Source organism: Panulirus ornatus, chromosome 56, assembly GCF_036320965.1.
Source record: "Panulirus ornatus isolate Po-2019 chromosome 56, ASM3632096v1, whole genome shotgun sequence".
Classification (NCBI taxonomy): Eukaryota; Metazoa; Arthropoda; class Malacostraca; order Decapoda; family Palinuridae; genus Panulirus; species Panulirus ornatus.
This window is the reverse complement of record NC_092279.1, coordinates 8,359,992-8,379,727: the sequence shown is the minus strand read 5'-3', so window position 1 is coordinate 8,379,727 and position 19,736 is coordinate 8,359,992. Positions and strand designations below refer to the sequence as shown.

Below are 19,736 nucleotides of genomic sequence, written 5' to 3'. Positions count from 1 at the left end.
TATGTATCTATGTCTCTTTGTGTATGCATGTATGTATATGTAAGCTAATGTGTATGTGTGTGCATGCTCACGATGTTTTTCCTAAATATTTATTTTTGTTGTCAATAGAAATGTGTTGAACACGATATGGCAACATGTGCAGTCATTCACGTCTAGTTGGAGGAAGAGAAAGCAATTGCTAGCCTGATGTGTTCGTCCGTTTGTTTGACTCCACAAAAATGAATAAATTATGGTAATTATTTATGGTTATGGTTAAAGGTATTGATATTATTAGGCTATTGTATTTTTGTAAACGGTCCATCTCGTTGTTAGTGCCGTAATCAAGCTAATGCTCTGATGTATAATTGTCACATTAATTAGCATTCTCATTATTGGAACCTATGATTTTTGTCAGACTTATTGTTGTTATAGGAGCTGTTATTAGTTCTTTTATTTTCTTTCTTTATAATTCATAAATGTAAAAAAAAGTCACATGGGTGATCACTATGGATGGGGTGTAACAGGCGAAAAGACGGTAACACATTTACCCCAGTTGAGTCTTCATCTGTGTCTGTGGTTTGGGTTATCATCATCATCATCATCATCATCATCATCAGAGTAAGAAGAGATATTGCCATAAGGCAAAGCCATCACTTAACCCAGGAAGATCGAAGGTTACGGAGAAAGTCGTGTGAGTTACGTGTGTTATGTGTGAGAGACGGAGAGATTATACATTTGCGGACTGAAAACTAACTGCTCTCAGGTTGATGAGAAAGAAAGGAAAGACTTCTATCAGAGCCTAAGGAGTGGAACGTGACAGCCACTGAAGTGCTGGATTATTGTGTAGCAATCACAAACCCTTCTGATACGTAGGTGGGGAATAGCGGTAATATACATCACTGGTCAGTGGCTATCTGCTACTCACGAGAGAGAGAATTATTGTCAGTGGAACCATAAAACACTTCATTCTCCACTGGGGGAATAGAGTTACCAGCCCCTTAAAGGTCATAACTAAGGGTCTTACAGTCGTGCTCAAGGATAGCACTGTCAGCATTGGCTGAGTATTAAAGCAACATAGTCCACAGGAAGTTTGTAAGGATTTTGCGTTGTGTTGAGTAATTCTGAAGTATACAGTTTTGAACACATACTCACAGATCCTCTTCTGACTGTAGGCCTCCTGTGGAGTCTTCTTTTAGTGGATAAATTGTCCATCAAGACAGTGAATAGACATCCAAGGCCTGATGAATGGTAGTGCATAATGGATAGATACGCTACTAAGACTATGAAAAGGCAGCCAGCACCTGATGAATACATTACTTGATAAACAGGCTACTGGTATGTGATAGGCTACCAAGACGAGTAACTGTATGGTGTGCATGATTTGTGTTACTATCGAGCTTTCTCTTCACAGGATGACGTTAGCATGGTTATGTTTCATGATTATTACTGGGATTATCACGTTTGTTTCTTCCCCAGGATAGTGGATGTGGTATATGTGCTGTCTTTAGCAGGATACTAACGCATTTTTACCTATTCCAGGATGGTGTGAGAGCGATGAGCGAGCGTAGCGAGAGGCGGGTGGGCGGAAGGCGCCCACCCGTGCCCTCCCCGACACCACTGCTTCTGCTGTCGCTCCTGCTGCTGGTGAGGGTCACTGCGGGCGTCACCTCGGAGCCCCAGCACGGCAGGTTGGTGGGACACCCGCAACGCTCGATGCCCTCGACCGAAGTGCCACGCTGCTTCGACCAGGACGCCATCAATCGCGGTTCGTGAGATTTTAGTTGTGATTTGGTGCAGCGTCAGGGATAGGCTTGGTGCCAGGGATAGACCTGATGCCAGAAATTGACTTGGTACCAAGGATATACCTAGGATGAGGCTTGGTGCCAGGGATGGGCGTGATACCAGTGATAGACCTATAATAGTGCCAGGGATAGGCATGTGTAAAATTGTATTGGAGTTAGGGATGGGTATGGTGTCAGGAATGACGTTGGTGCCAGGGATCGGGTTGATGCTTGGGATAGGCTTAGTACTAGAGACAGAAATGGTACTAGGGGTATGATGAGCAACAGCAATAATAACAAGGGGGTCATTGAATCGACGAAGATGATGATATGTTTGTAAAATGAAGAGAAGCCTACTATCTGCTGACGTTAGTGTATATAGAGTCTGAGACTACTGACCTTGAAATCTGACTGGGATTGAATAGTTTAAAAACTTTACGCATTCGATTGTAGATATGACAGAAATATCTTAACACATTCACGGAAAATATTGATAGAACTTGTGTCTAACGTGAATGCAACTCGCTGTAATGACATACTGAGTGGAATACAGAAATTAAGTTCTCTGAGTAGTAGAAACACGAGATGAAGTAGCATAACAATCCGGGGCCATCGTTTGATAAACTGCCTCTGGCAAACATATGAAACATTATGTGAACATCCCTAAGATTTACACACAAAGAGCTAACATACTTAATTATGATGTACCAGACCAGTCAGGTTGTGCAGCCTATTATTATAACATAGGGAGACCTGCAGCTTCAAACATTTCGGTTTACCAAGCCCAGATGACCTTAGTCACTGCAGGCTGATCTATGGGTGAAAAAAGTAACGTGAAATTTCAGTCTCTTGTAGATGAATTTTGATGATTGGGAAGGCAGACTTTTTAACTAAATAACTGTGCCAGGCTAGTTACCTTTAAACTTTAAGGGGAGATGGCATGTTGAGTCTCAAAGATGGAACATTACCTCCCAAGTTTCTGCTTGAATTGCTGAAAGGGATTGAAGAACCGTACTCTCCTTCTCCATTTTCTTTTCTTGTAAAGTCTCTAGAACTATGAAAATGAAGAGAAGTTTGAGAATAGTTTGTAGGGATACTAAGATATTTTACGCTTCGTGTCTTTTTTTCCCCAATTTTTGGCAGTCACATTTTGCAATGTACACAAAGCAGGCGAGATTATTCGATGTAGACGAGATATGATTTCTGCTAGTATCACCGGCTACTTTATTGTGCTGTAGCGCAGAAGGAATTTATTTAGGCACCAAACAGTGCCTGACGTCTACTGCATGTTTTTTGCAACATATTTAGTTTTTGTTTTTTACTTCTTCATATTGTAGCCTTTTCCAGTGTAAACGAACTTGCTCACCGTTATTGTGACTTGTCAAAAAATTATCGTCACACATATATGCTAGGGAAACCTATTGCGACTGGCAGTCTTGGCATCACTTTTCTTGTGTGTTCCGATTCTTAAGACTTAATTTCAGTGGAGGCTTGAGTGATAGAAATGGAGAAGGAAACACTATGTGGTGGTTATTTTCATTGATGATAAACACTTTTAACTGCGAGTAATGGGAATGGAAAGTATATTGGGTGTTGGTGTTGTGTATTACATTAGTATTATTTTGTGCCTGGCTATTATTATCGTATCGTTTGCTTTTTTGATAGTGGTGAAGGCAGACACCAGGCTTTATAACACACACACACACACACACACACACACATACAGCAGCGGCAGCAGCCTACAAAGACTTTAAAGTATTCTTAATGGTTTAAAGTGAGAACTCTCCTGCTCTGACATACAAATTGGTAATTACACACACACACACATACACACACACACACACACACACACACACATTTTCTCCATTTCACCCTGTAAGAACTTGGGCCTGGATGATGAATAACTAGGATTAGACAAATTTTCTTCTACAGAAGTCAAGCCACAACGCCTTTATGTAGATGAGAAGGAACAGCCCCTGACCATGATGACGTCCAGCCGGGTTCCGCAGCAGCTTATGACTCGTATGGTAGCCATATTTCTGAAGGAGTGGCTAGGCTATGTGAACCTTACCATCATCACTGTGCCTGACACCTTCGACCCAGGCAGCGTCCTTAACGCCATGAAACCGGATAAGAAAAAGGGTAGCAGTAGGTGAGTACAGAAATGCAGACTTGTTAATGACGTTGAAATTGTTTCCCTTATCCGTGCCGGTTCTTTTACTTCACACCACACCCTGCAGTCTTGTTCAAGCACATTTCCTTGGTGTCCATAGCATTTTCAGTCACATGATCCTTGTCCCTTGTTGGATAACATCCTCTTTATGTCCTTTCCATTCAGTTTCTGCAGACAATTGTGGGTTCACATCTTACTCTCCTGTTCGTTTACATTCCTCGTGGTCTTTTGTCGGTTTACATGTACATACTAGTCCGGTTCACATCCTCGTGGTCTCTTTATCTGCTCAGATTTCCTCGTTTTCTTTGTGATTCACCCCCTCCTCTTCTCTTGTTGGTCCACACCCCCCTTGCTGTCTTGTATACACCATACGATTTGTTCTTTTCTGCTGCCGTTTTGTTCCATGGTTTTGATAGCCTACATCTCGTGCGATTCTCTTGATTCATCCTCTTTCTGTCCTGTTAGTGTACCTGTACATCCACTTTGGTGCTCATCCTTCAACCATTTAGTTGACTCACTATTTTTCAAGGCACTAGAAGGATTGAAACTAATGTAAAAACATTGATTATATACTCTTGATACGTATGATAAAGTGTCTGGTGTGTAGGTTTGCTTCCTCTCCTTTAAGCAATTCCCAGCTGTCCTGTTTTATTTTATCCACCTTACCTTCTTCAGGGTTCATAATTTCTTGCAGTTTTCACGGTTCGTATCCTTCCGATGTTCTGTTGATTAACATTCCACTGGTCTGTTAGTTCTCATATCCTCTTCTCGTGTTTCGTACCCTTCCACTATCTGAGTGTGTATTCGCCCTTGTCTATTTTTTGCATTCTTTGCTGTCCCTTTGGATGTTACCCATCGTAATTACTATCTTTATACCCTCTACCTTCATGTTACTTTACATCTTGCCATGTTGGATCATATGGTCCCTTTTGAAATATGTGTTTTATGATGATAGAACTTTGATGTTCACAAAGTAGAATTATGTCCCTCAACTGAAAGAAAAACTAAGCTTGAAATGTTTGTGTAGTTGAACTTAATGTTTTCATGATATATATTTGCTCCTTTAGTTATTATTTTTGTACTGTGCTTAGATTATTGTACAGTCGAGTTGCTTTGTGAGTTTTTGTCTGGTATAATGCATGAAATGCATGGTAGCTTTTGATCATTGTTTGGAAAAGTGAGAATTGAGCGGTGATTAACAATAAAATGTATCCACGTTCTTTGGCAAAATATATGATTATGATAATTTGCCTGATAAGAATGCCATATGACATTGCACATGTTTGTTTTAGAATGTGCATGAGGAAAGTATTTGCTGTTGGTGTGTCTTTGATATCTCAGCAGTATGCTTGTGATGCATGTGGTAACCAACGGCAATTAAGGCGCATGCTGAGAGACCCTTGTGAATATTGAAAGGTCTTTATTGCCTACTAAGAAGACCATGAAGACCTCAGAGCTGATGGGAAGGACATTATGCATGGGTAACATTTCCGGATATAGTTGTCATTCCACTTTCATAATGAAGTGTGCAGATTTAGGAAGCCTAATAAGACGAAGAATACCTTCTACATTTTTAGACAAAAAATTTTATATGGAAAAGAAGATTTGTCAGTAACGTTATCAGTTGTATATCGTACTGTAATACACACCAAAGGTAGTAAGAATAGGTTCACTACCACCTCAGTAATACTTGATCTAAGTATGCTTATGGCTAAGTAATTGCACTCTTTCTAGGTCCTTCCACCATTAATTTCCTTTATTCATTTATCACGCAGGTGCATTCTTGGTCATCCTACAATACTCCATTTTCCCCACATGTCCGTGCAATTCATTTGGTTATCTTTACCATAAATAATTTCTTTTGTGATACGGTGCCTGGCTGTAATTTCATAGCCACTCGTTCTGTTCCCTGAACTCACTCTCTGCTTATGGAAGGGTCAGTGGCATTTTATGATCATATATGAATAATTGAAAAGAAAAAGAAAATTGTTTTTCTTCCTTGCACACAGGAGGACATTTATCATTTTCTAGTCTTTAGATACTTTACCTTCTGTCAGCGATTTGTTACATACAGATTATTATCTAGTAAGCATCATTTGCCATTTGATCTTCAGAATGCCAGGATATCAGGGCCAGTCAATTTTTTTTTTATTTCATCTGAGCATTCCATTGTATAGCAGATCTTCCCTTTAATTTTTCATTATCGACCCTTCAAGGCATTTTTTTTTCTTTAGAATCGAGACATGCACTTTTATTATTCATTCAGAGGTAAAAAGATATTTATTTTATGTGAAGATCAGCTCCTTGTCGTCATTAGTTTCTGAACAGTCGCGGTTGTGAAAATCGCACAGTACAATTACTTCTTTGCCGACTTTTTCATTGATCTAATTTTTAAAAGTAATTTTATTTTTAAGCATTTTGAAGAAATTTTTCGAGGAATTAGTTGTTACTCCATTACGTTTTGTTACATTCCTTGATAATTCTTGAAGTTTGGTTAACCTCATATCAGTCTTTGGTTAGGCGATGGAAAAGATATGACAAAATTACAAAAGTGTTTGATCATAAAATGAAATTTGACTTCCAAATGGCTTCCTCAACAGATCATGCTTACCAAATTTACTAGAGTTTTTCAATGTTATGTATATTAACTGGTATTCAGAACTACACTCGGACGTGATTGACTTTCAAAAGGTATTCGATGAAATAACACAAAAGAGATTACTGTAAAGTAAAAGAGCATGGAATTGGGGATGAACTACAGACTGTCCATGATTCACGAGCATGTATCATATGAACATATATACCTACGAACAATCTCTTTCTGTTTTAATGTCCCTTTTTTAGAATACGAACGATCATATATTCTTACGAAATGTGGAGCTACTTTCTTCGCCAATGTACGGTGGCTCACCCCTGCGGGAAACGCGTGAGGCTTAACGAAAATATATACAAGTGTATGGCGACATTTTATGTGGGTTCAACCCTTTATTGACGGATTTTTCGTCCTCTAAATTACCTTAACCCTGGAGAGTAAGTTGAACATGATAAAGTGTTTGGTAAAGCTGAAACAATCGCAGATTTATTATTTATTAGACTTTACCAGGTTTGCTTAGGAGGAACCTAAAGGAAAAACGGTGATTGCATTGCTTTTTTTTCATTAGCCGTGGCTTGATTTCATGTTTCATGAACCATGTGTGCTATTGTAGGCAGAGATAGACGTAAGATTGTTTTTTTTTTATATTTTTGACTTACAAATAAATCAGGTAATTAATAGGGTCCAGGAACAGAACTTTTTTGTGGGGAGAGGTGGGAGGGCAAACTGTATGTGAATGGAGCCGAAAGAAATAAAGCACTTCTGACCCTTTGCAATGAAATCCCTTTAAAGAACACACAAGTATACTTATGAAAAGTTACACAGAAATCAGCCACAAACCAACTACACTAGAGAACAGGAAAGTCATGAAATTTGTAAACAAAAATTCATGCCGAAACAACTGCTCACCCACCCTACACACCCACTGATATAAAAGATTCACTTAAGACTGAAAAATGCTCCTGCTATGGACCCTGACAATATATCAACTTTCATATAAATTGCTATGGCCCATTTGCAGTTTAAGCACATACAAACATCTTGAAGTACTCCATGTTACACAGCAAAATCCTCAACATCTAGAAACTCGCCAGCATGATCAATCCGTAAGCCCTCTAAAGCACCCAACTCCACATCCTCCAACTGCATTATTTCTCTTGTATTTTTTGATATCCAAACTTTGTAAAAAATTGATCTGCAACATTTAAACGTAAAAAATCCCGCTCACAAACTCAGCATGGCTTCAAACACAAAAGCGCTACCACCACACAACACACTGAGCTCACACGTCTTTGATGGATTCAATGAACCACAACTCCCCTCCTGTACAGTGCTTGTGGCAGTAGGCATCAACGTGGACGCAAGTCAGAGTCACTCACTGTCACTTAAAATCTGAAGTGAAGTTCCTCAAGGAGCAGTTTTTTCTCCAACTCTCTTCATTCTTTTCCTTCAGAGTTTCCCATTACCTCAGGCAAACTTCAATGTGAAGGTCCATTCATATGCAGACAACCTAACATTCACATCACAGCATCCTTACATTACAGCAGGAGCATTAAACATGCAGCACTAGATCACACAGTTGGAGCAATTGCTCACCCAGAAGAGAATGTTTGCATCTCCAAAGCTAAGCTTTCAAGTAGCATCCTTATTCCCCTTTCCCTACTGATTATGGAAATTTGTGATGTAGGGCAAAAAATTGCTTAAGTTACAAGTTGTAAGGTGTTAAGGAAGAGGTTGTTCCAGCATCCTACATGTATATAAAGCAGAGAAAGGTAGTGAACTGGGCCAGGTTAGGGATATATGACCAACTTCAGTGCTGGCTTACTGCACTGTTACCACAGCACTCATTCTGGCACTGAGGCAGTAGTGTCTCCTTGGTCATTGCTTCCATCTGATGCCTGCAGTGGAAACTAGAGAGAAAAATTTTCTGCAAATAATGGAGGCTGTTCTGAAAGCTATATGTATTGAGAGGAAGATATGTCCTCAAAAATGCTTAGTATATTCTTACTAAAGATTAGAATATCCGTAACTTTTTTTTTTTTACATAAATGATGTCTAACCGAAATGACATATTTCTTGTTTTAGGGAGCTACATATTTGTTGCTACCTAAGCAAAATATGTTGGGTTTAAGTGTTTGTAGTATCAGGTTTATCCTTTATAAAGAGAGATGTGTGGTAATGAAAAGAGTGTGGTTGAGAGAGCAGAAGATGGTGTGTTGAAATGGTTTGGTCACATGGAGAGAGTGAGTGAGGAAAGATTGACAGAGGATATATGTGTCAGAGGTAGAGGGAATAAGGAGAAGCGGGAGACCAAATTGGAGGTGGAAGGATGGAGTGAAAAAGATCTTGAGTAATCGGGGCCTGAACATACTGGAGGATGAAAGGCGTGCAAGGATTAAAGCAAATTGGAATGATTGGTATACCAGGGTGGACGTGCTGTCAGTGGATTGAACCAGGGCATCTGGGGTAGACCATGAGAAGGTCTGTGGAAAGGGAGATGTGGTTTTGGTGCATTACGCGTGACGGCTAGAGACTGAGTGCGAACAAATGTGGCCTTTTTTTTCTCTGTTCCTGCTGCTGCCTCGCTAGATGGGGAGGGGGGATCTATTTTGTGTGTGGCGGGGTGGCGACTGGAATGGATGAAGGCAGCATATATGGATATGTACATGTGTATATATGTATATGTGTCTGTATGTATATGTATGTATGTGTTGAAATCTATATGTATGTATATGTGCGTGTGTGGGCGTTTATGTATATACATGTGTAGGTGGGTGAGTTGGGCCATTCCATGTCTGTTTCTTTGCATTGCCTCGCTAATGTGGGAGACAGCGGTTAAATGTGATAAATATATAAATGATATACATAAAGATGTTGAGCGATTGGAGCCAGAACATACAGGAGGGTGAAAGGCATGCAAGGAATAGAGTGAATTGGAATGATGTGGTATACAGGGGTTGACATGCTCTCAGTAGACTGAACCAGGGCATGTGAAGCGTCTGGGGTAAATCATGGAAAGGTCTGTGGAGCCTGGGTGTGGATAGGTAGCTGTGGTTTCGGTGCATTACACATGAGAACTAGAGATTGAGTGTGAGTGAATATGGCCTTTTTTAATTGCTGTTTCCTGCATCATCGAGGTAGTGCCAGGAAACAGACTAAGAATGGCTCATCCACTCATACACACACACCCACACACACACATTATATGTATGTATTTATATATATATTTTTTTTATCATTTTGCTTTGTCGCTGTCTCCCGCGTTTGCAAGGTAGCGCAAGGAAACAGACAAAAGAAATGGCCCAACCCACCCCCATACACGTGTATGTATTTATTTATTTTATTTATTTTGCTTTGTCGCTGTCTCCTGTGTTAGCGAGGTAGGGCAAGAAAACAGATGAAAGAATGGCCCAACCCACCCACATACATATGTATGTACATACACGTCCACACACGCAAATATACATACCTGTACATCTCAACGTATACATATATATTCACACACAGACATATACATATATACACATGTACATAATTCATACTATCTGCCTTTATTCATTCCTATCGCCACCCTGCCACACATGAAATAACAACCCCCTCCCCCTTCATGTGCGCAAGGTAGCGCTAGAAAGACAACAAAGGCCCCATTCGTTCACACTCAGTCTTTAGCTGTCATGTAATAATGCACCGAAACCACAGCTCCCCTTTCCACATCCAGGCCCCACAGAACTTTCCATGGTTTACCCCAGACGCTTCACATGCCCTGGTTCAATCCATTGACAGCACGTTGACCCTGGTATATCACATCATTCCAATTCACTCTATTCCTTGCCCGCCTTTCACCCTCCTGCATGTTCAGGCCCCAATTGCTCAAAATCTTTTTCACTCCATCTTTCCACCTCCAGTTTGGTCTCCCACATCTCCTCATTCCCTCCACCTCTGACACGTATATCCTCTTGGTCAATCTTTCCTCACTCATTCTCTCCATGTGACCAAACCATTTCAAAACCCCCTCTTCTGCTCTCTCAATCACACTCTTTTTATTATCACTCATCTCTCTTACCCTATTATTACTTACTCGATCAAACCACCTCACACCACATATTGTCCTCAAACATCTCATTTCCAGCACATCCACTCTCCTGCGCACAACTCTATCCGTGGCCCGCGCCTTGCAACCATATAACATTGTTGGAACCACTATTCCTTCAAACATAGCCATTTTTGCTTTCGGAGATAATGTTCTTGACTTCCACACATTCTTCAAGGCTCCCAGACTTTTCGCCCCCTCCCCCACCCTATGATTCACTTCCGCTTCCATGGTTCCATCCGCTGCCAAATCCACTCCCAGATATCCAAAACACTTCACTTCCTCCAGTTTTTCTCCAATCAAACTTACCTCCAAATTGGCTTGACCCTCAACCCTACTGTACCTTATATTATAAACCTTGCTCTTATTCACATTTACTCTCAACTTTCTTCTTTCACACACTTTACCAAACTCAGTCACCAGCTTCTGCAGTTTCTCACATGAATCAGCCACCAGCGCTGTATCATCAGCGAACAACAACTGACTCACTTCCCAAGCTCTCTCATTCACAACAGACTGCATACTTGCCCCTCTTTCCAGAACTCTTGCATTCACCTCCCTAACAACCCCATCCATAAACAAATTACTCAACCATGGAGACATCACACTTCCCTACTGCAAACCTACATTCACTGAGAACCAATCACTTTCCTCTCTTCCTACATGTACACATGCCTTACATCCTCGATAAAAACTTTTCACTGCTTCTAACAACTTGCCTCCCACACCATATATTCTTAATACCTTCCACAGAGCATCTCTATCAACTCTATCATATGCCTTCTCCAGATCCATAAATGCTACATACAAATCCATTTGCTTTTCTAAGTATTTCTCACATACATTCTTCAAAGCAAACACCTGATCCACACATCCTCTACCACTTCTGAAAGCACACTGCTCTTCCCCAATCTGATGCTCTGTACATGCCTTCACCCTCGCAGTCAATACCCTCCCATATAATTTACCAGGAAGACTCAACAAACTTATACCTCTGTAATTTGAGCACCCACTTTTATCCCCTTTGCCTTTGTACAATGGCACTATGCAAGCATTCCGCCAATCCTCAGGCACCTCACCCTGAATCATACGTACATTAAATAACCTTACCAACCAGTCAACGATACAATCACCCCCTTTTTTAATAAATTCCACTGTAATACCTTGCCCGCTTTCATCTTCCACAAAGCTTTTACTACCTTTTCTCTGTTTACCAAATGATTTTCCTTAACCCTCTCACTTTGCACACCACCTCGACCAAAACACCCTATATCTGCCACTCTATCATATATATATATATATATATATATATATATATATATATATATATATATATATATATATTTTTTTTTTTTTGCTTTGTCGCTGTCTCCCGCGTTTGCGAGGTAGCGCAAGGAAACAGACGAAAGAAATGGCCCAACCCACCCCCATACACATGTATATACATATGTCCACACACGCAAATATACATACCTACACAGCTTTCCATGGTTTACCCCAGACGCTTCACATGCCTTGATTCAATCCACTGACAGCACGTCAACCCCGGTATACCACATCGCTCCAATTCACTCTATTCCTTGCCCTCCTTTCACCCTCCTGCATGTTCAGGCCCCGATCACACAAAATCTTTTTCACTCCATCTTTCCACCTCCAATTTGGTCTCCCTCTTCTTCTCGTTCCCTCCACCTCCGACACATATATCCTCTTGGTCAATCTTTCCTCACTCATTCTCTCCATGTGCCCAAACCATTTCAAAACACCCTCTTCTGCTCTCTCAACCACGCTCTTTTTATTTCCACACATCTCTCTTACCCTTACGTTACTTACTCGATCAAACCACCTCACACCACACATTGTCCTCAAACATCTCATTTCCAGCACATCCATCCTCCTGCGCACAACTCTATCCATAGCCCACGCCTCGCAACCATACAACATTGTTGGAACCACTATTCCTTCAAACATACCCATTTTTGCTTTCCGAGATAATGTTCTCGACTTCCACACATTCTTCAAGGCTCCCAGAATTTTCGTCCCCTCCCCCACCCTATGATCCACTTCCACTTCCATGGTTCCATTTGCTGCCAGATCCACTCCCAGATATCTAAAACACTTCACTTCCTCCAGTTTTTCTCCATTCAAACTCACCTCCCAATTGACTTGACCCTCAACCCTACTGTACCTAATAACCTTGCTCTTATTCACATTTACTCTTAACTTTCTTCTTTCACACACTTTACCAAACTCAGTCACCAGCTTCTGCAGTTTCTCACATGAATCAGCCACCAGCGCTGTATCATCAGCGAACAACAACTGACTCACTTCCCAAGCTCTCTCATCCCCAACAGACTTCATACTTGCCCCTCTTTCCAAAACTCTTGCATTCACCTCCCTAACAACCCCATCCATAAACAAATTAAACAGCCATGGAGACATCACACACCCCTGCCGCAAACCTACATTCACTGAGAACCAATCACTTTCCTCTCTTCCTACACGTACACATGCCTTACATCCTCGATAAAAACTTTTCACTGCTTCTAACAACTTGCCTCCCACACCATATATTCTTAATACCTTCCACAGAGCATCTCTATCAACTCTATCATATGCCTTCTCCAGATCCATAAGTGCTACATACAAATCCATTTGCTTTTCTAAGTATTTCTCACATACATTCTTCAAAGCAAACACCTGATCCACACATCCTCTACCACTTCTGAAACCACACTGCTCTTCCCCAATCTGATGCTCTGTACATGCCTTCACCCTCTCAATCAATGCCCTCCCATATAATTTACCAGGAATACTCAACAAACTTATACCTCTGTAATTTGAGCACTCACTCTTATCCCCTTTGCCTTTGTACAATGGCACTATGCATGCATTCCGCCAATCCTCAGGCACCTCACCATGAGTCATACATACATTAAATAACCTTACCAACCAGTCAACAATACAGTCACCCCCTTTTTTAATAAATTCCACTGCAATACCATCCAAACCTGCTGCCTTGCCGGCTTTCATCTTCCGCAAAGCTTTCACTACCTCTTCTCTGTTTACCAAATCATTTTCCCTAACCCTCTCACTTTGCACATCACCTCGACCAAAACACCCTATATCTGCCACTCTATCATCAAACACATTCAACAAACCTTCAAAATACTCACTCCATCTCCTTCTCACATCACCACTACTTGTTATCACCTCCCCATTTGCGCCCTTCACTGAAGTTCCCATTTGCTCCCTTGTCTTACGCACTTTATTTACCTCCTTCCAGAACATCTTTTTATTCTCCCTAAAATTTAATGATACTCTCTCACCCCAACTCTCATTTGCCCTTTTTTTCACCTCTTGCACCTTTCTCTTGCCCTCCTGTCTCTTTCTTTTATACATCTCCCACTCAATTGCATTTTTTCCCTGCAAAAATCGTCCAAATGCCTCTCTCTTCTCTTTCACTAATACTCTTACTTCTTCATCCCACCACTCACTACCCTTTCTAATCAACCCACCTCCCACTCTTCTCATGCCACAAGCATCTTTTGCGCAATCCATCACTGATTCCCTAAATACATCCCATTCCTCCCCCACTCCCCTTACTTCCATTGTTCTCACCTTTTTCCATTCTGTACTCAGTCTCTCCTGGTACTTCCTCACACAAGTCTCCTTCCCAAGCTCACTTACTCTCACCACCCTCTTCACCCCAACATTCACTCTTCTTTTCTGAAAACCCATACAAATCTTCACCATAGCCTCCACCTCCACAAGATAATGATCAGACATCCCTCCAGTTGCACCTCTCAGCACATTAACATCCAAAAGTCTCTCTTTCGCACGCCTGTCAATTAACACGTAATCCAATAACGCTCTCTGGCCATCTCTCCTACTTACATAAGTATACTTATGTATACCTCGCTTTTTAAACCAGGTATTCCCAATCATCAGTCCTTTTTCAGCACATAAATCTACAAGCTCTTCACCATTTCCATTTACAACACTGAACACCCCATGTATACCAATTATTCCCTCAACTGCCACATTACTCACCTTTGCATTCAAATCACCCATCACTATAACCCGGTCTCGTGCATCAAAACCACTAACACACTCATTCAGCTGCTCCCAAAACACTTGCCTCTCATGATCTTTCTTCTCATGCCCAGGTGCATATGCACACCTCTCTCCATCAACTTTCAATTTTACCCATATTAATCGAGAATTTACTTTCTTACATTCTATCACATACTCCCACAACTCCAGTTTCAGGAGTATTGCTACTCCTTCCCTTGCTCTTGTCCTCTCACTAGCCCCTGACTTTACTCCCCAGACATTCCCAAACCACTCTTCCCCTTTACCCTTGAGCTTCGTTTCACTCAGAGCCAAAACATCCAGGTTCCTTTCCTCAAACATACTACCTATCTCTCCTTTTTTCACATCTCGGTTACATCCACACACATTTAGGCACCCCACTCTGAGCCTTCGAGGAGGATGAGCACTCCCCGCATGATTCCTTCTTCTGTTTCCCATTTTAGAAAGTTAATACAAGGAGGGGAGGATTTCTGGCCCCCCGCTCCCTTCCCCTCTAGTCGCTTTCTACGACACGCGAGGAATACGTGGGAAGTATTCTTTCACCTCTATCCCCAGGGATAATATACATATATATATACATATACACATACACACACATACACATACATACGCACATATACACACACACACACATACATATATATACATATGAAAAATGTAAGAAACAATTTAGAAAACTGAAAACTGAAACTGTAATATATATATATATATATATATATATTTATATATATTTTTTTTTTCATACATATTCACCATTTCCTGCTTTAATGAGGTAGTGTTGAGAACAGAGGACTGAGCCTTGGAGAGAAAATTCTCACTTGGCCCCTTCTCTGTTCCCTCCCTTGGAAAAGTAAAACCTGGAGGGGAGGATTTATGTTTGGGCAGTAAGTGGACATGGGACAGTATTTTTCTAGGTTTTTCTGTGAGGTGCATGAAGCGGTAGGAGGTACTTGCTGCATGCATTAATCTGGCACTTCCAGTCCTAATAAAATGTAAGTTATAGAATAAACTCCATTTACTGGGCGAGTAATACTTCATTATATGTGGGATGTTTGATTAAAATCCTATGGGATAACATTCAGTAGGGTGGAACTCCAAGTGTTTATGAAAATTGTATATCAGACAGACATTGCACCTTGAGGACTGGACTGCTCTGTACACAATGAAGAGACTGAAAAATTCATCACTTGATTATTGGTCGCATGATGTCATAGACAATATGAAGTTAAGCAAGTGGAAACAGTAACATAAGAAATGCACTTGTTCCCTCTTTATGCATAATGAACATGAGTGTATTACACGAATGATGGAAACAACAATGATTTATTGGTGGTAATAAATTTGTTTTGTGCCAGCTATGTTCATGAAATGGGCATGAATACTATAGAAATGAGGGGCAAATCCCTCTTTATTTACATGCATTATTGCCTTGGTGCATGTTAAACACTATTCATGTACTTGATCCTTTTTGATGGATATGTAAGGTTTCAAGGTCAATATGTTCATTGAAAAATTAAAACGCTGTAAGCAGACATTGGGTATAAAGTTACACTTCAGTGAAGAATACACCTCATCCCATGTACTGCGTAGTGGACAGCGGGTTGTAGAGGACTGGAATTTGTCGCCCTTCATCTTCGACATCTCGGTCATCAATGGAACACTGGTGATGCTAACGAAGTAAGTGGCGATGAAAAGGAGGAGTCATCACTATGTTTTTGTGTGTGAGGCTCATGGATGAGATTTTCCTCAAAATCCTCTTTCTGAAACTTCATCTAAATGGATGGTTGAAGAAGTTTCTGGTACCCTGGGAAATTTTCATCCTGAAGAAAAGTCAAAATGATTCCCGAGTTAAAAGCTGGGGGTGTTAAGATAGTATTTATCAGCATGTTCATATATATGTTTGTATCTATATTAGTTCATGTCTACTTTGTGTGTCTTTATTTTATGTGATAACTCTTTAGCTTTGATTATCAATTGATGAAACAAGAAAAAGATTGTCTTGAATTTTAAGATAAGAGGTTGATTAATGATTATACAGTGCAGAATTGTAAATTGTATTGTTTTATTGAGTGTTTTGTGTTTCTTCCCAAGTGAAATGTTTCCTCTTTTCAGCAAAAGCAGTATAGAAGTCAGAATACCAAGGGCAATGGTCAATCTGGAAGTATGGATACCACCAGGATACAGTTTAGAACCTCTAACATCTGACTTTGAATCTAACAGGTATGTTGATTATTCTTCTTCTCTAGGAGGCTCAAAGGAAGAAATAAAGTCACCGTTAATAATACGGAATATAGTAGACTGATATAGGAAGAATATGAGAACCCAGGATGTGAAATGGAAATAGTGTGCAGTGCATTATTAGTCATAGCCATAAGTTCAGAAACTTATGTGAATAATTTCAAACTGTTCTGAATGAACTCAGAACTGACATATTTGTTATATATATGTTGGCTGACAAAACAGTAGTACTAATCAAGCAAAACATGGAGTGTTTGCTTTAACCATTACTGTTGTCAAAATTTTGTCGTAGGTATATGTTGTTAGGTAATGCAGGTGGCAGCAGCTGAGAAGGATAGTTTTATTCATCGAGCAAATGTGTGATGAGCACTTTTCAGTAGCCTTGCAGTTATGTCTGAATCTCTTCATAGCTGCTTATAGGTTTTTTTTTTTTTTTTTGCTTTGTCGCTGTCTCCCGCGTTTGCGAGGTAGTGCAAGGAAACAGACGAAAGAAATGGCCCAACCCACCCCCATACACATGTATATACATACGTCCACACACGCAAATATACATACCTACACAGCTTTCCATGGTTTACCCCAGACGCTTCACATGCCCTGATTCAATCCACTGACAGCACGTCAACCCCGGTATACCACATCGATCCAATTCACTCTATTCCTTGCCCTCCTTTCACCCTCCTGCATGTTCAGGCCCCGATCACACAAAATCTTTTTCACTCCATCTTTCCACCTCCAATTTGGTCTCCCACTTCTCCTCGTTCCCTCCACCTCCGACACATATATCCTCTTGGTCAATCTTTCCTCACTCATTCTCTCCATGTGCCCAAACCATTTCAAAACACCCTCTTCTGCTCTTTCAACCACGCTCTTTTTATTTCCACACATCTCTCTTACCCTTACGTTACTTACTCGATCAAACCACCTCACACCACACATTGTCCTCAAACATCTCATTTCCAGCACATCCATCCTCCTGTGGACAACTCTATCCATAGCCCACGCCTTGCAACCATACAACATTGTTGGAACCACTATTCCTTCAAACACCCATTTTTGCTTTCCGGGATAATGTTCTCGACTTCCATACATTCTTCAAGGCTCCCAGACTTTTCGCCCCCTCCCCCACCCTATGATCCACTTCGACTTCCATGGTTCCATCCGCTGCCAGATCCACTCCCAGATATTATAACACTTTACTTCCTCCAGTTTTTCCCCATTCAAACTTACCTCCCAATTGACTTGACCCTTAACCCTACTGTACCTAATAACCTTGCTCTTATTCACATTTACTCTTAACTTTCTTCTTTCACACACTTTACCAAACTCAGTCACCAGCTTCTGCAGTTTCTTATAGGTAGGTAGGCATATTCTTACAGCAAAAATATCCTTGATCATTTGGTCACCACTGAGACTTGATCAACACCTGCAAAGTAGGTGAGGCTCTGGCATGTAACTATGAGAAAATAAGACACTAACATAAAGATATTAACGATAAAACTCCTTGATATTAATACAGTGGAAGAGATGAGGAGGATTTCTAAAAACAAAATATTTCTTATTACAAATGAAGAATCAAAACAGATGAGGAGTTGATGCTAACCTGAAACTGGCCTTAATGATGAGGAAGAATTAATTTTTTATAAGAAAAAGGTGTGTAAGAAAAAGTTCAGGAAGAACTAGGAAAATCTCGAAATACTGAAAATGTATAGGGAATTCATGTAAAATGGTTATAAGACAAAGGAAGTGCAAAAATGACAAAAGACTTTATATTGATGTTGAAAATCATCCCAAGGAATTTTTACATACGTGCATTGCTAAGGAAAACATGAAAGGTAGAATAGGATCACTATTAACCAAGTATTGTAAGGTAATCTGGCATAAGAATTTCTCGAAGACATCAGATATTAGTGAAGAAATGAATGAAGAAAAAGTGATGATAAAGGTTATATGGTCTGATCCCTGCAGGAGGCATAACTTCCTTGAATGAAGTAGATTTCATGTTCATTGAATTTATGATGATGAACAAATCGTTAAGGGTGTGAAAAAATAAGGTTAAGTGCTGGATTTAAAGAGATGCTAGCAGCCCTGCATTGCCATTTCATAAGCATTTTTCAAAAGCATTATGTGTTATCATGTGTGATGCATTATATTATAGCACACAGTCAAAATGAACAAACTGTAAAGGGTGCAAAAGAATAAAGATTCCAGGTTTAGAGGGATGCTAAGCAGTCTTTTGTTGCCATATCATGAGCTTTCATTAAATTATGAGCACAAATTAGACAATCGTAAATTATCATTTTGCAACTTTATTTATGAATTGCTACATAATACACTCTCGCTCTGTATATTTTGACATTGGAACACCCATAGATCACCTAAATGATTGTAAAAACAAAGTGAAACCATAGTAGATTGGAATGAATCACTGTGTGGTTGGTGGCAGTCAGCTGGCTGAGTCATTGTTATTGGTGAGGTTTAAGTTGGCATCAGCATGTGGGCAGCACTTCACAAGACCTTGGTGCTATTTCTTGTTGGGGAGGGTCAGTAAACTACATGAGATGTATGAATTGTTTTTGGACGGCTGTGGACCTTATCCCTATTTCTTGATGACAAGGAAAACTACGTGTTACGACTTCAGCTGTAATTTGTGGCCAAAGGTTTAAAGTTTGAAAGATTGAGGGGTTGGCATCTTACTTATGGTATTCCTAGAACCTCACATAAGGAGAATACATAGTGCTTAGCACCAGATACACCAAGACAGAAATTTTTCAAAATATCATTTAGAGC

At 40.3% G+C, this 19,736-nt stretch overlaps 1 protein-coding gene across 1 annotated transcript in view; it reads left to right on the top strand.

The window, feature by feature from the left end:
- LOC139765858 (uncharacterized) overlaps positions 1-19,736 on the top strand; it is a 378,458-nt gene that overhangs the window by 190,884 nt on the left and 167,838 nt on the right. Inside the window, exons 3-5 of the mRNA XM_071693716.1 lie at positions 1,519-1,744; positions 3,693-3,912; positions 16,821-16,928. Coding sequence (XP_071549817.1) covers positions 1,534-1,744; positions 3,693-3,912; positions 16,821-16,928 — 539 coding nt within the window. The 5' untranslated portion in view covers positions 1,519-1,533. The remainder of the gene's footprint in view (positions 1-1,518; positions 1,745-3,692; positions 3,913-16,820; positions 16,929-19,736) is intronic.